Source organism: Gymnoscopelus microlampas (genome assembly GCF_963454915.1).
Source record: "Gymnoscopelus microlampas genome assembly, chromosome: 19".
Lineage (NCBI taxonomy): Eukaryota > Metazoa > Chordata > Actinopteri > Myctophiformes > Myctophidae > Gymnoscopelus > Gymnoscopelus microlampas.
In genome coordinates this window covers 29,530,059-29,549,238 of record NC_139956.1, presented here as the reverse complement: position 1 = coordinate 29,549,238, position 19,180 = coordinate 29,530,059, and the positions used below count along the sequence as shown (strand labels likewise).

The 19,180-nt window shown below is 45.9% G+C and overlaps 1 protein-coding gene across 1 annotated transcript; it reads right to left on the bottom strand.

Annotated features, from left to right (window-relative positions):
• Window positions 1-200: 200 nt before the first annotated feature.
• Window positions 201-11,825, bottom strand: LOC311034458 (tryptase-like; the record flags this gene model as incomplete). The annotated part of the gene is made up of 6 exons (XM_084042338.1): window positions 11,774-11,825; window positions 11,396-11,416; window positions 3,044-3,224; window positions 2,102-2,376; window positions 1,182-1,318; window positions 201-932 (listed from the first exon to the last, which is right to left on the bottom strand). The coding sequence occupies exons 3-6, from the start codon at window positions 3,187-3,189 to the stop codon at window positions 201-203; spliced, it is 1,290 nt and encodes a 429-aa protein (XP_083898464.1). The 5' UTR covers window positions 3,190-3,224; window positions 11,396-11,416; window positions 11,774-11,825.
• Between the last annotated feature and the right edge of the window lie 7,355 nt (window positions 11,826-19,180).

The following is a 19,180-nucleotide window of genomic DNA, read 5'->3' as shown; positions in this document are numbered from 1 at the left end:
TGCGTTACAAAAACCAGCAGGCACACTTCGGCATCAGCCTCAGCCATTAACACCTCGGTATCAGTATAGGTCACGTACAGTATCACACAAAGGGGCTTTAAGCAACAGAAACCACACACAAAGGAAGAAGCAATGTAAATACAGGTTTCCTGTGGGCAATGTTAACTTAACTTAACACAACCTGGTGCCTTGAAAATCCCTTAATATGCAAAACCAGCCATGCTGTACAGAATCAGCCCAAGAGTTAAGATATAAGTGAAGTAGGAGAAATGGATGGTGTTCGGGCCACCACAAAATAGACTCTCACAGGGTCTAACGGGTAATGTCATGGGTGGCCATGGTGGATATGTGGTCATGGGTGGTCGTGGTGGTTTAGTCATGGGTGGTCGTGGTGGTTTAGTCATGGGTGGTCGTGGTGGTTTAGTCATGGGTGGTCGTGGTGGTTTAGTCATGGGTGGTCCTGGTGGTTTAGTCATGGGTGGTCGTGGTGGTTTAGTCATGGGTGGTCCTGGTGGTTTAGTCATGGGTGGTCGTGGTGGTTTAGTCATGGGTGGTCCTGGTGGTTTAGTCATGGGTGGTCGTGGTGGTTTAGTCATGGGTGGTCGTGGTGGTTTAGTCATGGGTGGTCGTGGTGATTTAGTCATGGGTGGTCGTGTTGGTGTAGTCATGGGTGGTCGTGGTGGTGGTGGTCGTGTTGGACACTCAAAACCCTCGTCAGTGTTGCTGCCGTTGGAAGTAAACGTGATGAAGCCTGGTTGGTCAGCGGTGACATTGATGTGGCCGTTGATCCAGTCCTGGAAGCGTGACACGCGAGCGTAGACTCCTGGGGAGCTGGGCCGGGCACAGTCTGGGAAACTCACGACTCCAGACTGGACCCAGCGGATTGTGCCGTTGTGGATCATGCGGCTCACCAACGCACCGCCAGAGTCAAACTGAGGAAGAGAGAGCGTTGATTTTATTGTAGTTTTCACATGGTATATTAGTTATAAGTTTAATATTTTTTTGAGAGAGAGAGAGAGAGAGAGAGAGAGAGAGAGAGAGAGAGAGAGAGAGAGAGAGAGAGAGAGAGAGAGAGAGAGAGAGAGAGAGAGAGAGAGAGAGAGAGAGAGAGAGAGAGAGAGAGAGAGAGAGAGAGAGAGAGAGAGAGAGAGAGAGAGAGAGAGAGAGAGAGGATCTGTCACCTCACAAAAGCCCTTTTCTCCACGGTTGCGACCGGTGCACATCATGTTGTCCGTGATGTCATGGGAGCAGTTACACCTGTTGTTTCCCACGACCGTCAGATCGACTTCCTGAAGGATCTGGGGAGAGGCCAGGGGAACTAATGGAAGACACAAAGAAAGGAGTCATTTGCGTGACTACATAGTGGTCTTTTGCATGACCACTTAAACCCATAGAATTACAATATATCTAGAGAGCGGACTGCCCCTTCCCCCCACCTATTCATTTCAATGAAAGTTGCTCACGAACGCATGAAGCACCCGGAAGTACCTTTACTTTCCTGGCTTGGCTCCAACGTCGGAGCCAATAGAGCAGAGTGCACTAGCGTTTCAGTCCACAGACATACAGTATTGGTAGGTGGAGATCTCCGATTCTCTGGCAGTGGCAACATGGCTCAACAATTTACAATTTAGGCATTTAGCAGACGCTCTTAATTCACGGCCGATCTACACCAGAGAATTTTCACACACACGCGCATATACAGTACGCACACGTGCACTTTTAGATCCAGTCCTATTTTAAAAGTCTGCGTATGGGGGACTTGTGTATCCGTGCGCCTGGTGTAGCCGGTATCATTGATAATCAATTGGATCTAAACAAATGCGATGTACGTACCACGCATACACTCGCTTTGAAAAGTCTGGTGTAGATCGGCCGTCAGAGCAGAGAACTATGGATGCCAGGTCTACAAATGAACTGGCATCTGTCTACATAACATGCTATCTAAATTACATTTTAGCCTTTGCATAAGCCTGCAAGGCTAGGTCAAGTGCTACGGCAAGTGCCATGGGCTAAGGTGGAGTCTGAAGAGGTGAATCTTCAGATTACGGTGGAACATAATATGCGCTTCTTCTTACTCCGATTCCAGATCTGTCTAACTCACCTCCAGAATCTACATTCCCCCAGCCAGTCGCCCAGCTCATGGTTCCATTGTAGAAGGTGCTGTTTGATGCTGCCAGACAGACCGGGCGAATGTAAGGAGTGAAGGTGACAGGGCTGGAAAGCTTTAGTAGGATGATGTCGCTGTCTTTATACGCTAGCTGATTGTAGTCAGGATGGCGGATGATCTGTGTGACCGTCCTGTTCACCTCATTGGGGTTTGTTGATTCCTGGGTGTGACGACCCAAGTAAATGGTCACATTGGGCAGTTGAACGGAGCTGATGGAGAGTGGGGGAAAAAAGTGAGTCCGAGTGTTGAGAAGCACTCTGACCATTAAAATCTAGCACACGCACACACCGGTGGTGGAAAAAGTACTCAATTGTTTTACTTAAGTAAAAGTATCAATAATGTTATGTAGAAATTACAAGTTAAAGTCAGAAATTCTGAATTTACTTGAGTAAAAGCACAAAAGTATTGGTATCAAAATGTGCTTAAAGTGCCAAAGTAGAAAGTACTCCTTATGCTGCAAGTTTTCAAAATGTATAAATTGTATAAAATCTTTAGAAAATAGCAGATCTACAAGATAGATTGGCTATTTTCAAATGGCCGAAATGTATACAGGGCTGAACTGGTTAATGTATGTTTTGTAATAATAATCAAAATCTACAAAGTAACTAGTAACTAAAGTTTTCAAATAATTTTAATGGAGTAAAAGTACAATATTTGGTTCTGAAATGTAGTGGAGTAGAAGTAAAAGTATTGAAAATTGGAATTACTCAAGTAAAGTAAAGTAAGTACAGTACATGAGTAAATGTACGTAGTTACTTTACACCATTGCGCACACGCACACACGTACACGTACACGTACACGTACACGTACAACCCACACACTCACACAGGCAACTTCAATTTTATTATATAGATATAGCAACACTGATATTTCACCTTGGGAAGCAGTGGGCAGCGGACAGCACCCATTCTCTGTTGATGAGGGAACCTCCACAGAAATGGCCATTACTGTTGTGTATACTGGCCTGCCAAGGCCATCTCCCACGGGTGGCGTTCTGACCTCCAACGATTCTGCCGTTCATGCCGATTCTGCTGTTCAGAGGAGCCTGACCGCACACTAACGAAACAACACACTCATCTTATTATTATTATTATTATTATTATTATTATTATTAAATATACTTTATTTTTATTTTTAAGAAACATCAGTAACAAATATGTCCTGAAATAATGTTCTAGCAACAATATGACCTCCAATATTAACCTGAACAAAATGCCGGTGCTACAGATGAGGGTTAGTTATTCACCCATTCATCCATTGAATCCTGGTCAGATTGAAGAAAGTTGAGTATTTGGTAACCAGTAGTCAGAGCTGGCCCTGAGGAATTTGATGCCTATAGGCAGCATTTTACCTGGTCCCCCCCCCCCCCCCCCCCCCCCCATAGCCTATTATTTAATAATTTAACGTGCTGCACGTCATTGCCATTCACATGGCCGTTGCATGTGCATTTTGCACGCATATTCGCGTCATGTACTTTCTGTACCATGAAATTATAAACCGGTTTCTGCACATACCAAGGCATGTATGCAGGTCGAGTTATTTGCCTATTGAGACGGATTTGAAATGTCAAACATGTCAAGCCTCTGACGTTTTTACATGTAGTTCATCATGCAACACGTGTGTGTTCCGCCCTCAGATTCATCTTATGGAGGCCATCACCCCTGCCCGCACACACGCGTTAAAGTCTATTTAAGTTCATTTAAATATATATTAAGTTCTAAATAAAAACGGGTTTCACTCCCACTTTATGTTACATCTCTTTTTCCCCGTAACAATATAATATCTATTCCAAGTTTTATTAGCCTTTGGTCGTGAGGTTAAACTGTAAACAAACTTCTTCTAACGATAACATAACGATAACATTGATTCTAAATAGAGTAGACCAAGGTGTTCTTTGTCGTTTTGTCGTGAGACACTCCCTATGGGAAACAGCGCCATCTGGCGATGCAACAGAGCTACACAATACGCTCCCGGGGCCCATTTATTGGGCTAGAGGGTATGTCACGCGACCGGCCATCCCCTCCCCTCAGCGGGAGGGCATAAGAGGCCCCGGTCGTGACGTCAACTTCCTCTTCAGTTCCTCTGTTCGCAGATGATAACATGGCTACACGCTTGTTAAAAACTGAAATCTACATTTATTCCATGATTACTCCACTCTTCAGGACCCAAAGCGAGAAACCAGCTTTAGCCCAAAGCGGAGACTAGGTTAAGTTACCCACGGGTTTTCTCGCTCGACTAAACTCCAGAAAACTAACTTTATTCTACCTCGTGGTGAGCCGGTGTTAGCCCTTAGCTGCTTCTTAGCCTAGCCGCTAGCTTTACTAGCTTAGCTGTTCGGCTACCTCCACAGCGCTAACCTCCTTTCCCGCTGAGCTAACTCCCTGATTAGAGCTGTTAGCCTGGCTTTTTGTGAGCCGACGTTAGCTTTTAGCTGTCCTTAGCCTAGCCGCTAGCTTACTAGCTTAGCTGTTTGGCTACTTCCACAGCGCTAACCCCCTATCCGCTGAGCTAACTCCCCGAATAGAACTGTTAGCCTAGCCTTTTGTCGCTCTTTTCCACGACACTCGAATTGTGTTGTCTCGGTGCCGCGCACGCCTTCTACGCGCTCTCCGGCCCCGAGTCTGTCTGCGAAGCATTCGCCCGGGTCTCTGTGAGGCTGCTTTGTCACAGATACGGCCTGGCTACGGCCTGTGCCGGTAGTTAAGGGGACACCGACGGCTCTCGCTCGGTTCCCCCGAAACCCTCCCACATCCACGGCGCTAACCCCCTTTCCCGCTGAGCTAAACTCCCCGAATAGGGCTGTTAGCCTAACCTTTGGTGAGCAGGCGTTAGCCTTTAGCTGCTTCTTAGCCTAGCCGCTAGCTGCTACTAGCTTGGCCGTTAGACTACATCCGCGGCGCTAACTCTCCTAATGGAGCGGTTAGCTTAACCGTGACCAGCTTAGCTGTTTCGGCTACAGCCACAGCTGTTTTCTTTCACCACGCGATGGCTCGCTACGACCAGGCCAGGGCCTGTACGGGGAACGCCGAAGGTGCTAGCGGTGCTCGCCCAGCACCACCGCGACACTCCCGCCTCCCTACCCCAACTCCAGCTGCCACAAGTGGTGGCCCGCGGTAAACTAGCCCGACCCCCTTCGTGAGCGGAGTACGCGACGCTGACCACCCTGTTCCTCCCAGTGTCTACAGAGCAGAAGCAGGGTAGATTTTTGCACATTCTGTGAGGTCAGTACAATGTATAAATGCCTGTTTTTTGTGCCAATAAAAATTGTTACAAAGAACCAAACCTTGCATTATTCAAACCATGTCGACTTGAGTCCACAATGCTAGGAGAGGCCTCAGTGCTCGTCCTCCTAACACTATTGGATACAACATATTATGCATTCAGCGTCAGTATATTGTGGTACATAATGCCTTTCATTGTGCTAATATGTCTGTCACACTGGTCACATTTAGCATTTTTCGAATCCGGTTGGAATACGGTTGGGATACGATATAATGCTTTTCACTGTCAATATATTGTTTATATTGCCTGTCTTTGTGCCATTATGGTTGTAATTTCACCACACCCTGCATGATCAGACACTATCTGACTTAAGCCCATAGTGATTGGACGGAGCCGGTTTTTCGGCTCCCCAAACACTGAAGGGATACTAGGTATAATGCGTTTCTCCATTATTTTTATAATGTTCGCCTTTATGCCAATGTGTTTGCTACACTGAATTGAATAACTCCAGTGCAGATGGGAAAACCAGTCTCTCTCCCCCGGTTGGGAAGGAGACAGGGACCCCTTGTATTTCTCGAGGACAGAGTCATGGACCCCTCCACAGCCAAACAGAGAAGCATGTCGCACTTTCTGTAGAGGTCTGTGAAGAAATACCCTGTGATTGTGGCTTTACATGCGTTGAAAAGTACCTTGTCTTTTTCCAAACTCCGCCTGTGTGCCAGGGAGAACGAGGACCGGTCTCTTGCCGGCCCCCCCGTTCTCTGATGGTCTGCCTTTGGGCCCACAGTATCCGAAAAACCCCTCCTCGGTTTTCCAGATACGTGTGGGACAAGCAATCTGACTGCTTTAATGCCTGTACAGTGTACACCAGAGAGAAAGAGGACCGGTCTCTTGCCGGCCCCCCTTTCTCGACGGTCCCACAATGAGCCCACAGTATCCGAAAAAACCCTTTCTAGGTTTTTCGGATACGTGTGTGACGAGCATATTGAATCCACATATGTACCAGAGACAACGGGGACCACCCACATGGCGCCCCCCCCATGAGCCCACAGTATTTGGTAAAGCCGTTTATCGTTTTTCCAAATACATGTGGGAGAAACATATTGAGTGCATTCAATCCTCGAAGAAGATCAGCTCTGAAACCAGTACCACCTCTGTCCACGAGAGGGCGCCCCTGCTCCTCGGGACAGGCCACGCTCGTTTCACCAGCCGATCCTAAGATGGCCGAACGGAAGGTAGGCATGCTAACCACTTACGTTTCTGACCGGACACGGACGTCGAGCGTCCCCCACCGGACGTTGACGCCGGGGAGGTACCCACGTGACCTCCCCGTATCCAACTACTTCCGTTTCCGACCGGAGACGGACGAGGGGCTTCTCCGACCGGATCTCAACATTGGGGAGGCACCGCGTGCGGGATCACGTGACTTTCCCGAATCCTTCTGTCAGTCAGGTAACACCCGTACTGCCTCTAGCGAGCGTCACACGCTCGGCTACGCCGGAGCTTGCGAGCTCGTCACTAGTCGCCATGACAACGGACAGACAGCGGGTGGAACGAGCAGCTGTTTTAACTCGCTCCAACCCCCTAGCTCGCTGTCTAGCGCAATGGAAAGCTTGCGACCCGTCTCTTTGGGTGCTATGCACCATACAGAAGGGTTACAAACTACAGTTTTGCATGAAACCCCCTATGTCAGACAAAGTGATTTTCTCCAGCGCGACAGGCGCTGCGGCGATCACGTTAAGAGAGGAGGTTCTCTCTCTCCTAAACAAAGGCGCCATAAGAGAGTTGTCCCCAGATCAGAAACGCCTGGGTTTTTACTCAAGATATTTTCTGGTCAAGAAAAAGGGGGGGGGGTGCACGTCCCATATTGGACCTGAGAGGTCTAAACAGATTTCTAACGAAATTCAAGTTTCGCATGCTGACGAACGAGACGCTTTTACGCACGGTGCGTCAGGGCGACTGGTGGACCAGTATAGACTTGAAGGATGCGTATTTTCACATTCCCATCTACCCACCACACAGAAAATGTCTGTGCTTCGGGTTCGAGGGGCGAGTGTACGAGTACACGGTTCTCCCGTTCGGGATGTCCCTGAGCCCCCGTGTTTTCGTGATGTCTATGAAATTAATTCAAGGACCCCAATGGAAACAAGCCCGCAAGGACTTTTTTGGCCGGACCTTTTAGACAAAAGCTTTATAAATGTAACTGTGTTGTTTTACATTCTTTTGCCTAATAAAAATTTCAATCAATCAATCAATCAAGAGTGCACCCAGGCGGCTATGGCCCCCTGAGGAGACAGGGAATACTCTTGTCGGCGTACATCGACGGTTGGCTACTGACAGGGGGCTCCAGCCTCTTCTTGCTTTTTGCCCCCAGTCAGGCTACTGTTGTTTTCACCTATCGGCTACCTAGCCTCGCTCGACAACACTGTGTTGCTTAATGCAGCAGGTACGTCAGTGTTACACTGGTTTTTGTACTGGTCAGGCTCAGTACAGCAGTAACACACTGTGGTTGTACCGGTCAGCTCCCCTGGACAACAACGTGGTTTTCCACGTACCTTTACATGTCTCCTATGTCAGACACAAGATGTTCCTCCCATGCGGAGAGGGAATGCAGCCATGTCTCTGAGAGAGAGGGACTCTCTCTACTGAGCAAGGGCGTCTTCAGAAAACCGTCTACGAATTGGAACCTAGAGGTTACTTAAGTAACCCCGGTTTTCTCCAGTTTTTGGTGCAACTGGTTTTCGTGTGTTTTCTGGCCAAAGAAGGAGGGGGGAGGCTATGTGACCCTCTCTGGATGAAGGGGTCTCATCAAGTCTCTTACGAAATTCAGTTTTCGTATGCTGATGACCGTGGCGCTCCTGCGCACGTTCGGTCAGGGGGACAGGTGGACCAACGTAGCCCTGAGGGGCGATTACTGTCGGTTTTTCACTGTCGGTTTCTAGAAAGAGCGTCTTGGTTCCGTCCCAGCAGACCTCCCTTATGGGGTTCTCACTGGACTCGACCACGCTCGCAGCGCGTCTGTCTCAGGAGTGGATAGACGGCTTCCTGTCCTGTGTGAGGCCTTTCCGTGTAGGAAAGACAGTCACTTACAGGCTGTGAGTGCAGGTGGCGGGTCTCATGACTTCGGCCATACACCTGAACTGCCTGAGTAGGCTATTTTGGGACCTTTCAGAGGTGGATGCGGGCTCTCAGGATCCCGCCTACTGTGGACTCTCGACAAGGTCTGGTATCTCCACTTGCATGGATTCACTTTGAGGTGAGCGTCAGCGGTTGTCATGTCCTGGTCGGGACGGGCAACACTACAACCGTGAGCTCCATCAACAGGCAGGGAGGCTTAGGCTCCTGTGTGTTGGACGGCCTGGCCCGTAAGCTGGCGGTGTGGTGCGACCCGCGCCTACTGTCAGGCTGTGCGGCCCACGTCCCAGGTCCCCAGAACGGCGGAGCGGGTCTGCTGTCCGGGGGAAGACCTTGGTACTCGGATTGGTCACTTAACCGAGAATAGCGAACCTGATTGGACCAGGTTCGACCGACCACAGGTCGATTTGTTTGCCTCAACAGAGAACGCGAAGTGCTCTCGCTTTTTCTCGGTGAAGGCAGCGGACTTTTCGTTGGGGCTGGACGCAATGGCTCACAGGTGGCCGAGGGAACTGCTATATGCATTCCCGCCGCTGGAGCTGATCCGCCCAACGTTGGAGAGAGTCAGGCTCCAGGGCCTGACCGTACTGCTGGTTGCTCCGGGTTGGGGCGTGTGGAGGTCGGAGATACCTCCTCTGCTCTACGCCGAGCCCTGGTCCCTCCCTCCGATAACGGACCTGCTGACGCAGGTGGGGACCGAGATCAACCACCCCAGCCCCCGGGACCTAGACCTGTGGGTCTGGCCCGTGAGAGGGCCAATCTAGATGCTTGTGGCCTGCCCCCTGATGTGATAGCTACTATTCAGGGGGCTAGGGCCGGATCCACTCAGGCTGCGTATGACATAAAATGGAATATTTTTGTGTCATGGTGCCAGGAACAGTCACCGGCGGTGGTGGCTTTTCGGGCGCCAGTTCATAGCATTCTGATTTTCCTGCAGAGCAGGTTGAATCAGGGCTTGACCTTCTCGACGGTCAAGGTGTACTTGGATGCCATCTCCGTCTGCCACGAAGGTTTCGAAGGCGGGACGGTTGGCGATCGTCACCTGGTACGGCGGTTCTTGGGCGGGGCCAGACGGACCAGGCCGGGTAACAGGTCTCTGTTTCCGGCCTGGGATCTGGCGGTGGTGCTGAATGCACTCTGCCTTCCCCCCTCTTTTGAACCCCTCGAGACTGTGACGCTCAAGGTGTTGAGTCTGAAAACAGTCTTTTTGAGGGCGCACTCGACTAGGGGATTGGCTGCGTCCTGGGCCCGCTCTAGAGAGGCTTCGGTCCAGGAGTTTTGCACGGCTGCTAACTGGTCGTCTCCTTCGACCTTTGCAGCTTTCTACAGCCTGGACATGGCGGCTTCCTCGGTGGCGCACGCAGTCCTTGGCGTGGCAGCCTCATCTACTTGAGGTGCCTTTCTCCCCCTGATGTGATCCCGTGGGGCTAACAATCTGTTGGTCCTCGGGAGCAGGGGGGCCCTGTTCCCTTTTTAGGAAGTTAGTAGGTGACGTGCCTTGTCCTCTATTAGCTGAATGGGGAAGACTTCGGTCTGTCAGGGTTTCTTTTATCTCATCCCTTGTGCCGTGTCCAGGCCCGGTGGGCCTGGGCGTCCCTGAGGCAGGGGCCCGCCGTGTGCGGGTCCCTGAGCCAGTTGGGGACGTGCGGTTTTTCTGGGGATACAATGTTTTTAACGCTTCCGGGGGGTTTATAGATCCCATAGGGAGTGTCTCACGACAAAACGACAAAGAACTGAGGGTTACGTAGGTAACCTGGTTCTTTTAGTTTAGGAGTGAGACACTCCCCAAACACCCCTTTGTTTCGCCACTGCGAACAGAGGACCTGTGTGGAAGAGGAAGTTGACGTCACGACCGGGGCCTCTTATGCCCTCCCGCTGAGGGGAGGGGATGGCCGGTCGCGTGACATACCCTCTAGCCCAATAAATGGGCCCCGGGAGCGTATTGTGTAGCTCTGTTGCATCGCCAGATGGCGCTGTTTCCCATAGGGAGTGTCTCACTCCTAAACTAAAAGAACCAGGTTACCTACGTAACCCTCAGTTACTTGATTTGAATCCTTTGTATCCTTTGAAATAGAGAGGGGTCATTGACCACTGTTCTGCTGTACTAAAAAGGTATATAAAAAAACAGACTATTTTATCAATTCAAAATTGCATGACCCTCCCTTGGATTCAAAGTAAAATTAGCTGACCCTCCCTTGGACTAAAATTAGAAAGGCATGACCCTCCCCTATTTTCCTCCAGGGACCCCCTTCTGTAAATTTCGACTGGTCCCTAATGCTGAAAATGCAAACTAAGACTTTTGGGGAGAAAGGATGTAATTACTAGGGGTGAGAAAAAGATAATAAAGTAATAAGTAGCGAGTTACCTTTGGAACTGAGTAATATGTAAAGTAATAATATAACTTTTTAAACAAGTAACGAGTAATAGGTAATATATTACTGTTTTTGAGTAACTTGTCCAACACTGCTCACAATGCACCGTTACACAACACTGTGATTCAAGTACAGTGCCACTTAAGGTCTGAGTATAGAGGGTTTAAGTGGATAATGAACTTACCCATTAAGACCTGAGGCAGATTCTAAAAAATGTCTTCTAAATCAGAACAGTTTTCTGAAAAACTTTTGAAAAAAAATGATATGTTTTTGTCCGTGAACCACCATCTCAAAATATTTTGTTCCAGGGACCTCCAGAAGCAAAGATTTGAGTTAAAAAGTTTGCTTTAAAATAATATAGATTTGCAAAGAAAATCAAGATTTTTAAATAGCCAAAATATAAAATAATGCTTTTTAGTTCAAATCTAAAATGACACAGCTGCTTTCCCAGTCTTAATGGGTTAAAGACAAACAGTATAAACATAACTGGACGCTTACCAGACAGTTGTGCACAAGAGCCTGAAATTCAAAGAAAAGAAATAAGTCATTTGTATGTTCAGTTTGATATTGAGCATTTCTCCGTGCACACAGTATGTGTGAATCATGCATGTAACATGCAAGCACGCATGCATGTTGTACGTATGTACATACATACATACATACATACATACAGTATACATACATACATACATACATACATACATACATACATACATACATACATACACATATACATACATGCAAATCAGTCCAAATTACACAATACACATACACATTTAAAATATAAAAGTTCAAACATAAAACACCAATGGTTTACTTTATACTGTACAGCAAAATCGGTAAAGTCGGATTTTAAAAACTGTAGCTTATCTTTACCTTTGAACAGCAGGACGACCAACAGGCATAGCCCCTGTAGTGGCCTATGGAGGGCCATGTTTGCTTTGTGTTGGCTGCAGGTGGGCATCACCCATATATATATATCTTTCTTTCTGCTTAACTCCGCCCCCACACAGTTGCACCTTGCATCCTTTGGCTGTGTGTGTGTGTGTGTGTGTGTGTGTGTGTGTGTGTGTGTGTGTGTGTGTGTGTGTGTGTGTGTGTGTGTGTGTGTGTGTGTGTGTGTGTGTGTGTGTGTGTGTGTGTGTGTGTGTGTGTGTGTGTGTGTGTGTGTGTGTGTGTGTGTGTGTGTGTGTGTGCGCGCGTGCGTGTGTGTGTGTGTCTCTCTCTCGGTACATCCCCTCATGTATTCAGTTGAGCCACATAGTTTGAACACAACCTGGAACAGTATGTACCCGATGTACCCACCCTACATATCGCCCTCTTAGACATGCGTGACAAGCTGCACTTATCAGGAGAGGACCCACTGGTCCTGTTGGTGTTTTTTTTTCTATCAAGTGACATGTCAACTCTGCATGCCAGAAAAATGATACATTGAATTGCGAACTCCTTGACTTGGAAAGGAGCCAGCTTAGGTGGTTCGGGCATCTAGTACGGATGCCTCCCTAGCGTCTCCCTAGGGAAGTCCTCGCTGCACGTCCCACTGGGAGGAGACTCCGTGGCAGACCAAGGACCAGATGGGGGGGGGGACGCCTTGGGATCCCCCAGGAGGAAGTGGCTAATGTTGCTCAGGAAAGGGAAGTCTGGAGCTCTCTGCTGAAATTGTTGCCCCCGCGACCCGACTCCGGATAAGCGGTTGAAGATGGATGGACGGATGGATGAATTGTGAATGAGACTATCTCCTGGTTTAAAATTGTTTGCAAAGGCTCTCCCTCCCCGGTTTTAAATATGAACCTCCATGTGATGTCCTATTAGAATTGTATTACAATTAGAATTTCCTGTTTTCTTTGAATGATTTCAAAATAGGGGATCGATCCCCTTTAACAAATGTGGCATAGTCGACAAATAATGTTTTTATGGGGTTATACAGTCGTCGTCGTCGTCGTAATAGTGTATCATAGAGGTTTTTAGCTGTGGGTCTGTCAGTACTTTGTTTTGATTGATTGAATACTTTATTAGACAAACATGCAAACAGCACATTCGCTTCCATTGTGGTCCTTTGTATTGTACAACCTGTGGCTACCCGTGAATCTGCAGTTAGATTTATGGACTGGAGGCTCCATCTCCATCATATGAGAGAGAGAGAGAGAGAGAGAGAGAGAGAGAGAGAGAGAGAGAGAGAGAGAGAGAGAGAGAGAGAGAGAGAGAGAGAGAGAGAGAGAGAGAGAGAGAGAGAGAGAGAGAGAACATTTTTTGAAATCACATGTCTTTAATCCACACAGAACAATCCCTGAGAAAGCATGCCTTGTTTATTCTGTAACACAGGGCTGAAACTATACTTTATACAATACTTTAACTCACTTAAGATTTTGGCACGTCACTTTTGACATCTATACGCCTATTTCTATTGTAGGCAATGACAAAAGAAAGAATTTAAATCATTTGCACAAATGAATTTAAGATGTACAGTAAAACTCAGATGAACTATATGAGACAGAAACCGTGATTAAGTACTGTGCAAATAAATCGACTTGTTTTGATATATTTGTGTATATTTTTCATCCCTCTTTATTTCCTTGACTCAGTTCACTGTTTTTCAATTACAGTTGGTTCAAAATGCTAGACTTTTAACTGGAAAAGAAAAAAGAAGAAAATAAGACCTATCTATTTTTGCTATTCATCATATCACAACATTTCATTGATTATTTCCTCTTACAGCATTTTCATCTGTTTTAAATTAAAATTGTACTATCTTGCGTTAGATTTTTATGATTTTATTGAGATGTACCAAACCCAGATCGCTGATTCGACATGCACCAGTTGCACATACATTTAGATCCAGCATTTCTCTCACTCGATGTAAAGGATTGGGCTAAACGTACAGCATTCCAGGCAGGTGTGATGATGATGTATTTGCCATCAACGTTGTCAATGACTGTGCCCGTGTGTTGTCAAACTCATGTCAGTCTTTGTGTGTGCAGCAGCAGCAGAATGTGCTTCAGGCATGTTGAGGATGTTTTCACATATTTCACACATGTCAGAGATGTTCAACATCCCCACCCTGTGGAACTTTCTCTTAATAGGGATTCGCCATGCTCCCAACACTGGACTCTTTTAAGGCTGCCTTGAAAAGACACCTATTCTCTCAGGCTTATGGCATGTAGTTGTTGTTTGTTTTGTTTGTTTGTTTGTTGGTTGTTCATTGTTTTTGATGTAAAGCGTCCTTGGGTTTATAACATTCAAACAACATTTGTTGTTTTTAGAATTGCCCTGTCATGTTGTTGGAGTACCTAAAACACCCCCAAAAGCCCAATCTTTCCAAATGTTTTACTTTTTATATTTCATGTAAAATGTATCAGATGTGAACCTGATCAACCTGATTGTTTTTTTTTAAAATGGGTTTCATTTAATTATGTCGAGCACCACAGGTGCAACTTGTTTCTGTGATTCTCTGTATCAGGTGATCTGTATTGAAACTTCACTCTGACACTCATTTGGTGCAATACATCAGTTCTAAACTGTGTGTGTGTGTGTGTGTGTGTGTGTGTGTGTGTGTGTGTGTGTGTGTGTGTGTGTGTGTGTGTGTGTGTGTGTGTGTGTGTGTGTGTGTGTGTGTGTGTGTGTGTGTGTGTGTGTGTGTGTGTGTGTGTGTGTGTGTGCGTGCGTGCGTGCGTGCGTGCGTGCGTGTGTGCGTGTGCGCGTGCGCTCGCGCAGTTTTCTTTTTGTCTGAAAATGTACTTTACAAGCACAGTAAAGAGCATGCATTTGTACACACAATAATCTCAGGTACATCTCAAAAGCATGCATTCATACACTGACAATTATCGCAGGTACAATAAATCCTGTCTCAAAATATGCAGAAAAACTAGTCCGCACATGTGTTACCTCCAGGCTGGATTATTGCAATTCCTTATTGTCAGGAATTGCAGTTGGAATCTAAGCAACATACTTTTGTATCCCAGGACTAGAGTGATCCCAATGCCCTTCTACTGTCGGCTATGATAAAGCCATTGGTGGAAAGTAACTAAGTACATTTACTTAGGTACTGTTAAGTAAAACTTTTAGATAATTTTACTTTACTGGAGTATTTCTGATTTTCAGTACTTTTACTACTACTCCACTACATCTCGGATCCAAATATTGTACTTTTACTCCACCACATGTATTTGAAAACTTTATTTACTAGTTACTTTGTAGATTTTGATTATTATTAAATATAATAATACTGCCCTACATACATTTCGTCCATTTGAAGAAAAGCCGATCTACAAACTCACAATGCGTCGCATAGTGATGCATTGTGAGCTTGTATATCGGCTATTTTCAAAAGATATGTATACATTTGCAAACTTGAAATGGGACATTCTGCATAATGAGTACTTTTACTTTTGTTACTTAAAGTACACTTTGATGTCAATACTTTTACTTAAGTACATTTTGAACTCCGGACTTTTACTTGAGTATTTCTACATTGCAGTATTGATACTTACTTAAGTAAAAAAATGTAGTACTTTTTCCACCGGTTAAAGCTGCAGAGTGCGATCAGGGTTTTATCTGGTTTACAATGTGTATTACATTCACCCTCTTACACACACCAATGGCGGAGGAAACCATGCAAGGCACCAACCTGCTCATCAGGAGCAATTAGGGGTTCAACTTCAATGTCTTGCTCAAGGACCCTTAGACAGTAACATGAACACACAGTTAATTGTTTTAAAAGCAACGTTCAGAATGCAACAATGTAAGCCTATCCTGCATAGTAGGCTTCCCGTTGTCACTTCTTTTCACACGTAAGATGTGTTTTTAAGGCTGTTAAAATAACAAGAGAAATATCCCATGGTTACAGCAGGTTATTATGAGACGCAAAAAAACATACATAAACATGAAAATAAATGACACAAATAACCAAAATTACCAAATTAACGCTTTCAAATAACGCACAGCTTAAATCCCTTCTTTTTCGTTTCAGTTCAAATAATCCTTACTTCTCTCCCTATATCCTTTTAAGCCCGTAAACGGACACAAACATAGCTGATTCTGACAATATACAACATCACCAAACACGGTAGAATTTCCTGTTGATTTTACTATTTTTGCGAGGAAGAAAACCCGGGATGGATCTGTGGGTCTGGATCTTCAAATAGTCAAATCAACAGGAAGTTGACATAAAAAAAGAAAAAAAGAAAATATTACCGGGTTTGGTGATGTTCTATTGTCAGAATCAGTTTCTTTACAGGCTAAAAGAGCTCCTCCTGAGCCTCTTCACTGTACAATGTACGTCAATGAGGGGCATATTTTGAATTATCCATTTCTAGTCAATTAAGCAATTATTTTTTCAATTCTTGCAAACCTTTGGCGTTAAATCTTGGCGAGGTAACTACACGACTCAAACTTAGCCCTTTAAACCATGAACATGAACTTCATTTTCAAACATGTTTGGGGTCATTTTAATGACTACTCAGTACTCAGGCTTTTGTGATCACCCCAGTCAGTGTTTTAATTTGCTTGATTCAGTATTTACGTATTTGATATTCATTTTTATCAGACCCGTCACCCATTGTAACTTCAAATTCCATTTTAATCATGATAGATTCATCGAAAACACCCGTCCTTGGTTCTGGTGACTGATATTGTCCTTCTAATACGTGAGGGGCCGTATTTTGTCAATTACAATTACATTACATGGCCCTCTCACGTATTAGGAGGGCACTATGAGTCACCAGAACCAACAACGCACACACTAGAGTTCTTTGTAGACTCTGTAGAAACAGTCCTTGTAAACAGTTAGTGGCTTGGGAAAACGAACCAAACTGAACCAAACCTCCTCTTCCTCACATCGCCATCTTCTCAGGTGGCACTGACAGAAACCCACAACATCCAATTCCACAGCACACACTCATACACACAATTTATTACACAACTTGGTTGAATGCTTGCTTCTGATTGGTCAATCACTGAATCGTCTGTTATTTTTGAATAATGGCTGCTGAACTCAATAACAGACCGCTGTCTAATCAAAGACTCAGAGTACCGGGTTGTTGCCGTATCCAACATTGCAGCTATATGTAAACAAACACACAATGTCATTAACAGCTAAACAATGTTCTTGAAAATAGAAGAAATAGACAATGCGGTACACCGAATATTGACCCGGCACCAGAAACCACACACAGAAAAGAAGCCATGTAAAGAGAGGTTTCCTGTGGGCAACATAACATAAAAGCCCTTAAGCAAAACCAGCCATGCTGTGCAGAATCAGCGCAAGAGTTAACACATAAGTGAAGTAGGAGAAACGGACGGTGTTCGGGCCACCACAAAATAGACTCTCACACGGTTTAACGGTTGGTGGAGGACACACAAAACCCTCATCAGTGTCGGGGCCGGGGGAGGTAAACGTGATGAAGCCTGGTTGGTCAGCGGTGACATTGATGTGGCCGTTGATCCAGTCCTGGAAGCGTGACACGCGAGCGTAGACCCCTGGGGAGTTGGGCCGGGCACAGTCGGGGAAACTCACGACGCCAGACTGGACCCAGCGGGTAGTACCGTTGTGGATCATGCGGCTCACCAATGCTCCACCGGAGTCAAACTGTGGAAATGAGAGATTTATGATGTATTTTATTGTATTGTATCGTATTGCATTTAGGAAGCCTTTTCTCCTTGTCCCTTAAAGGGATAGTTCACCCAAAAGAAAATCGATTGTAATTCTATCGATTAGTCACCCCATGGAGACTTGAATTCATGGATATCTTTTAGTTTTTGACGCATTTCGAAGCCAATGATTTGATGGCCAGTGGACCGGTAGGCAGCGGTTCTGGTAGAACTGCTGCTGGTCATCAAATTATTGGTTTAAGAATGCGACAAAAACAAAAAAATATCCATGAATTCAAGTCTCCATGGGGTGGGTGACTAATCAATAGAAAGAAAGTCATTTTGGGGTGAACTATCCCATTAATAGCATCAAAAAGCGTGGAACCTACATGGAGAGGGGGAGAGAGAGAGAGAGAGAGAGAGAGAGAGAGAGAGAGAGAGAGAGAGAGAGAGAGAGAGAGAGAGAGAGAGAGAGAGAGAGAGAGAGAGAGAGAGAGAGAGAGAGAGAGAGAGAGAGAGAGAGAGAGAGAGAGAGAGAGAGAGAGAGAGAGAGAGAGAGAGAGAGAGAGAGAGAGAGAGAGAGAGAGAGAGAGAGAGAGAGAGAGAGAGATGGATACGGACAGAGAAAGAGTACAATCTCTTACCATACAGAAGCCCTTTCCTTCTTGATTGATACCAGCACAAAGCATGTCGTCTGTGATGTTATAGGAGCAGCCACACTGCTGGTTTCCCACGACCAGCACGTCAGCTTCCTGAAGGATCTGGGGAGAGGGCAGGGGAACTAATGGAAGACATTAAAAGAGTCATTTGCGTGAATAGAAGGACCCATTTTTCAATATAATTGTATACTTTAACAAAGGACCTGCAAAATTATTCAATTACTCATTACTGTCCTGTAACTGTCATCACTATGGAAATGTGAAAAACTCTCCGTCTGGTCACCCCTGTTCAACATTACACAGTTATTTCTACTACTCCCAGATTAGCAGTGATGGACAACCACATGGATGGGGAAATGGGAACTAAATTGGGAACAAGTGGGTGAAAGAAAACCTTGGAAACTGTACTGGTACTGTTTTGTTTGTGTTTTTCATTGTCCAAAGCAGACATGGGCAACATACGGCCCGGGGGCCGGACCCGGCCCTTTGACCATCTTAATCCGGCCCGCCAAGTCCTCAAAGAAAAACAAAATGACCCCCACCAAAAATGCACATTTTAAAAGGCTGCCGTATGTTAATTGTTTTTAGAAATAATGATTTAACTAGACCAATTAATAGTCATTACCATTTGAGCATTATACATACCTGCATTCCTCCATCCGTACAGTATGTACTCAAATGTTTTATGTTTATAATGTTCCAGTGAATCAGTTGACCTTGAGTCCATATTAATAACACTAGAAGCTCGGCCGCCCTTCGGGCGGCCGAGGGTCTAGCCCTTCGGGTGGCCGAGGGTCTAGTTGGGGACCGGCCTACACAGGAACGATGTAAATAGGGAATGAATGCTCCACCCTTTAAATCAAACCCCATTATACCTGTTTTGGCCATCTGTTTGCCTGTGTCCATTTATGCCCATCTGTGTGTGCATTTATGCCCATATATGGAGCTATCTGTGTCTGTGATATATGGACATCTCTGTATGTGTCTGGGTGTGTCCCTTTTATGCCCGTATATGGAGATCTCTGTGTCTGTCTGTGTC